Source organism: Protobothrops mucrosquamatus, unplaced genomic scaffold (genome assembly GCF_001527695.2).
Source record: "Protobothrops mucrosquamatus isolate PMUCROS unplaced genomic scaffold, P.Mucros_1.0 scaffold3399, whole genome shotgun sequence".
NCBI lineage: Eukaryota > Metazoa > Chordata > Lepidosauria > Squamata > Viperidae > Protobothrops > Protobothrops mucrosquamatus.
The window spans coordinates 98,621-104,094 of record NW_015389380.1 but is presented as its reverse complement, the minus strand read 5'-3'; the positions used below and the strand labels follow the sequence as shown (position 1 = coordinate 104,094).

At 37.9% G+C, this 5,474-nt stretch overlaps 1 protein-coding gene across 1 annotated transcript in view; it reads left to right on the top strand.

Moving 5' to 3' along the window:
* The window catches only part of LOC107297590 (histone deacetylase 5-like), an 81,445-nt gene that overhangs the window by 3,365 nt on the left and 72,606 nt on the right, over positions 1–5,474 (top strand). The window contains exons 3-4 of the mRNA XM_015826951.1: positions 1,653–1,864; positions 2,185–2,457. Coding sequence (XP_015682437.1) covers positions 1,653–1,864; positions 2,185–2,457 — 485 coding nt within the window. The remainder of the gene's footprint in view (positions 1–1,652; positions 1,865–2,184; positions 2,458–5,474) is intronic.

Genomic DNA, 5,474 nt, shown 5'->3' with positions numbered 1-5,474 from the left:
AAGCGGACCTGGCCTAGGGAGGATTTTATACTGGGTTCATTTTAAGGAATTCGAAATAACACAACTTTAAAATTTGGTTTAATTCGGTTTTACAGGGGGGGATTGTATATATGCCTTTGTTTTAAATATGTTGTGAGCCGCCCTGAGTCCCGTTGGGAGAAGGGCGGGATATAAATTAAATTAAATAAATAAATAAAATTAAATTAAATAAATAAATTTACTGTAGAATATATTTCAAAAGCAAAGTACTTTTAAGTTCTCACAGTCAAAACATTAACATGGCAATGTCTAATATACAGTAATACAATCAAGATTTTTTTCACCAAGGGCCTGCAGTGTAACCCCATTGTTGTAGGGCTCATGTCTGGGCTACAAGCAATAACAAGGTTATTGTACATCTACAAAAGAAATTTGTGGGCAGAATCCATTTTCTGAGGATTGCTGCAGAACTATAAAGGCAACAGCTTTATCATTGAGTATTAATGATACCCAATACTGATTCAAGTATTAATGAATCAGTATTGCAATCCTGAGAGAGATTGCTTGAAATGCAGAACATAGTTTACCTAGTTTATATTATCAGGAAGAATTGTTGAAATCAGGAAGATGGACACAATTTATTCAATCAAGAGTAAATCTGTATTCCATTAAGAGTGCCTTGAATGGAGAACCCAGAGCCAACCAAAAGAGTCAGATTATGATTATGAGTTTGTGATTGACTACAAATCATCAACCAGTAACATATTTCCAGGTTGTATATTGCATTCCATACCACATATGATAAACTACCCTATCTGAAAAAACTAACCTTTTTCTTCACTGTAGGGAGCATTTATTTGCTTGGGTTTCCATTTCATGCCCACAGCTCTCCTAGAAGGCAGATATTCCTACTTTCCCTTGCTTAACCATGAATGTATCTGTGGTAATGGAATAATCAAATTTCAGGTTATTTGTTTTCCTGCGAAATACATGTTAATCTAAGAAGAAACTTTTTGTCCTGTCTTATCCAGCAATGAAATACTGTAGCTTCACAGATATTGAAATAGCGACAAAGGTTTTGATGGATAAAACTTTTCATTACAGAGCAGATTGCCAAATTTGCTGTAGCAGCCAGAAAAGTGCAAGCAAGTTTTCTTTCTGGAATTGCAGTTGATTGCAAAGGGGATAAGTGTGCAGCAGTTTTATGCTTTGAAATCTAGTTTCTATTGGTTTTAGAGTAATTTAAAGAAGAAGTTGGTACATTTTTAAACTTCAGATATTTTGTGTATTTAATTGCAAAGGCCTTTGGCTAAAAGCAAACTTTTATCTTTCATCTTATTGCATACTTTCTCCTATAGAAGCCTCCTCTATGTCAGTGGCAGTGATAGGTGCTCTTGTAGGCAAGCCTTTCTAATTGCAGCTTTGGCACAACCTTCCTTTCTACAAAATCAGGCCTACAGCCACCCAGACAACTTTTGGATTTTGGCGGGCAAATCAGAATATGAACTTTGTGAAACTGCACATATTCCAGCTGCTGTACTACTAATACCTCCATGTAAATAAAAAGAAAGATGAGATCTAGTTATGTGGCTTATAACTTTTCATTTTTAAATGAAATGTGATGCAATATTCTGGAAATGTCTTCATGATAAAGCCTGGTCTTTTCATTACAGTTCCTCTGCGCAGCCAATCTCCTTTAGTGACAGGGGAACACATCCCCTCCAACCTGCGCACTGTAAGCAAGTTGCCTCGGCATCGTCCACTGAGCCGCACCCAGTCGTCCCCACTGCCTCAGAGCCCCCAAGCATTGCAACACCTGGTTGTGCAGCAACAGCACCAACATTTCCTGGAGAAGCAGAAACAGCAGCAGATTCAACTGGGAAAGGTAGGTAAAGGAAGATGTGGCTCAGGCAAATGTTTGTGTAATCTATTTGGAAATGAAGTAAGTATCCTGGTATCCCAAGCTAAAGAAGTATATGATTGAGAGCAAAGCTCTATTTCTCAGTTCCCTCTTTGTCCTGTAAGCAGCTAAGAGGACTGAAAATGAGGCTCAAAGAGTCAAAATTACCAGAAGAGCAAAGCTGTGTGTTTGCTGTAAATGGACTTGATTTACCCCCTGGACTGCCATGTTCCTGCTATTGACCTCAAAATTACTAGGTTATTAAAATGGAAGCATTTTTTCCTTAATTTGTTCCCCTCTTACAGATAATTACTAAGACAGGTGAGTTGCCACAGCCACCTACAACACACCCTGAAGAAACAGAAGAGGAACTGACAGAACAACAGGAGCATTTGGGCCTGGGCCAGGGGCCTTTTGTTCTGCATGGGTTAATAGAAAGTGAGGGGACACAAGATGACTTGGAAGAAGAGAGGGAAGAATTAGCCAAAGAACAAGGCTATCTCCGAGTGAAAGATGAAGATGGAGAGAACAGGCTGGAAGAACAGGAGGTTGAGGAGTTGGGAGTGACTTACAGGCAGGTGAGACCTCTTTTAAAATAATGTATTATTGGAATCTGCTGAAGTCACAGGGAAAAAAATGTTTAAAACTTCATCCTGTTGCAAAAGGCTCATCTTCAGGACCAGATGCAGTGTGGGAGGGGAGGTATTTATGTTCACCTGTTCATTTCTACAGCATGATAGCCAAGTATGTGGAAATTCTGTGTATGAGAGTAAAGAACCTCTCTATGAGTTGCTTAGCATAACATAGTTTTAGGCATGGCAGTTAATTCCTGGGCTAGCAAGGAAAGCCCATAGCCCTTTTTTCCTGCTCTTCAGTACAAGAAGACTCATGAGAAGAAGTGGGGTTCCATTATTTCACAGGTTACCTTGGTGGATTGTGGATGGCCAAACACTGTTTGGTCAAATGACATGGAAGATGTAGAGGGTAGAGAAGAATGGAAATGGCAGAGAAATTGTACCTCTAAAAATCAGAGTGGGCCTAAAGGCAGAAAATACATTTGGGTTGCTCATAACAGATGCCACTAAGAAATATGACTGCCATAATGCTTGACATTTTGCTGTGAAATAGAAATAAAGAGGTATGCTCCATTTTAGTGGACAGGTATATTGCTTGGACATAAATATTACTTAATGATAGAAAAGTATAGTAATGGTTTTTAATGTAAAAATAATGAAATCAGCATTTCTAAATGGAAAACAAAACATTGCAGAGAACAGCAGCAGTCCCATTGGAGATCAAACATATCAACTCTCCCATTCATGCTGAGCTTTTTTGCTGCTGCCTCTTATCATTTACCATACTCTGGATAGTGGAGTGTATAGTTATTTGATGGGAGAAAATGGGAACTTTAATCCAGTAGATCTAGGAAGTAGACCTCTGTGTGAGGAAGGTTGGATCAAAGTAGGAAGAATAATATGGCCATTGAAGAAGGGAATAGGTGCTTCATAGCACAGAGAACATGAAGTGCAAGGAACTGTAAGCCTGGAGAAGAAGTTGGATGACTATATTTCTTGCTTCCCATTCTTCATCCCCATTCATCTGAGATAATGCAGTCTCCAAAAGGGAGAGTGACATCACCATTTCTGTCTCTCTCACCCTTGGTTTCTGAGCATAATTCTGGCTTCTGCACATCATCCTTGATTATGAGTCATCTGTCTTCCTTTCACTTCTGTACATTTAAAAGTTTCATCGGTTCCACACTGGAACATGTGTTTGGCAAAGAAATGAAAGTCCCTTCCTCCAGAAGAAAAGAAGGGTCAGCAAAGAAATCAGAATTGGTTGAAAGGAGTTCAAAAATAAAGTATGTCAAAGGAACATTGAGGGGTAGCTTAGGACTCACCATGCATATGGTATGGGTGCTATTGTTAAAATGAATGCCACTTATTTGGAAAACTCTTGATTTGAATTTGGTGTGAAATCCCATATTTAATCGGTCAAGCATAGGTCACAATACTAGATATAGGGTTGATTCATGTTGATCATTTCATCACATATTCCATTTTCCCACAGTGTGATCTGATAGTCACATTACAGAAGATGACCACATCTTGAAAATCTTGACAATACTGGGGGAAGGAAGGAAGGAAGGAAGGAAGGAAGGAAGGAAGGAAGGAAGGAAGGAAGGAAGGAAGGAAGGAAGGAAGGAAGGAAGGAAGGAAGGAGCTGTAGACTATTGAATGAGGAACTTGCAGCCCTGCAATAATTGCTGAACTACAATGTCCAGCAACCCCAGCAACATGATCAGTGGTGATAAATTCTGGAGGTTCTAATCAGTAATATCTGGGAGATTAGAAATATAATCCTGGATAATTTTGTGCTCAAGGGTGGAATGTTTTGTCCTCTGTTTCTCTAGTGCATAAAGTTTTGAACTATTGGATTCAAAGTACAAGAAAGATAATTTTAACTGTTAGAAATAACCTCTTCACTGGGTAACCTCTTATGACTGGAACAAACTGCCTCTGAAGGTAGTCAACCTTTAATTAGAATCTTAAACAAATAATGGCCATTTACTAGGGCATTTCCTAAATCAGAGGATTAGACTACATTACCTTTGAAGTTTCTTCCACATTTTTGATTCTGTGAATGTACTCCATAGAGTATCCTTCTCAACATGGTACCTTCCAGATTTATTGTAATCAGTTTCCAGGATTTCCAGGCATCAAAGCAATTGGCTGCACTGGCTGGAGGTTCTAGAATGCAGCAGATTGAGGATGGCTGCAGTAGGGAGTCAGTGACTATGTTCATAGATCACATTAACGCATGATCAACTGGACATGGTTTGCTTAATCTAATTGCCTAGATTTGCATAGCACACTCAACAATAAATTAGCCAATCCTTTATAGCCTCATGTGAAGTGTGAATTTAACCATTTATGGGATTTATGTTGCCATTCAACAAATCAGGGTGGCTTCCACCCACCAACAAAAAAAACAAATTTAAACAAATATATTAACACGTTAGATATTTAGAGAAAAATCTGATTGATGCTGCTGAGAGGATTTTTTCTTCCATTGCTGCTAACAGAGAAATTACCCTTCCTGTGTTGCAGTTTCAGAAATGATTGGGAGGGGGTGTTCTACTTATAAAATACTTAAATATGAACCACAGAAGTAGCTGTATGCTCTCATGGAATAATCCATGATTATTCTTCTCCACTGCATTCTTGCCTTAGGTCTAAACTATTTTTTCTTTTTTTAATTTTTTTTAATTTTTCATTATACACCATACACCAAAAACTACATAAACATAAATCTTTTCTTCTAACAGAACAGTGCTTTACATTTTAAATATTCTTTACATCTTATTTACATTTTATGTACATCAATAATTATGTATTTTTCTTTCTCTGTTCTAGCCAATTATAACATTTATTCCAAATTTCATAAAATTCTGACGTCTCCTTGTCTTTTAATTCTAACGTAAGTTTGTTCATTTCTGCGCATTCCAAGATTTTATACATAATCATATCATTTGTGGGAATATTTTCACTCTTCCAACATTGCGCATATGCTATACGAGCTGCAGTCAATATGT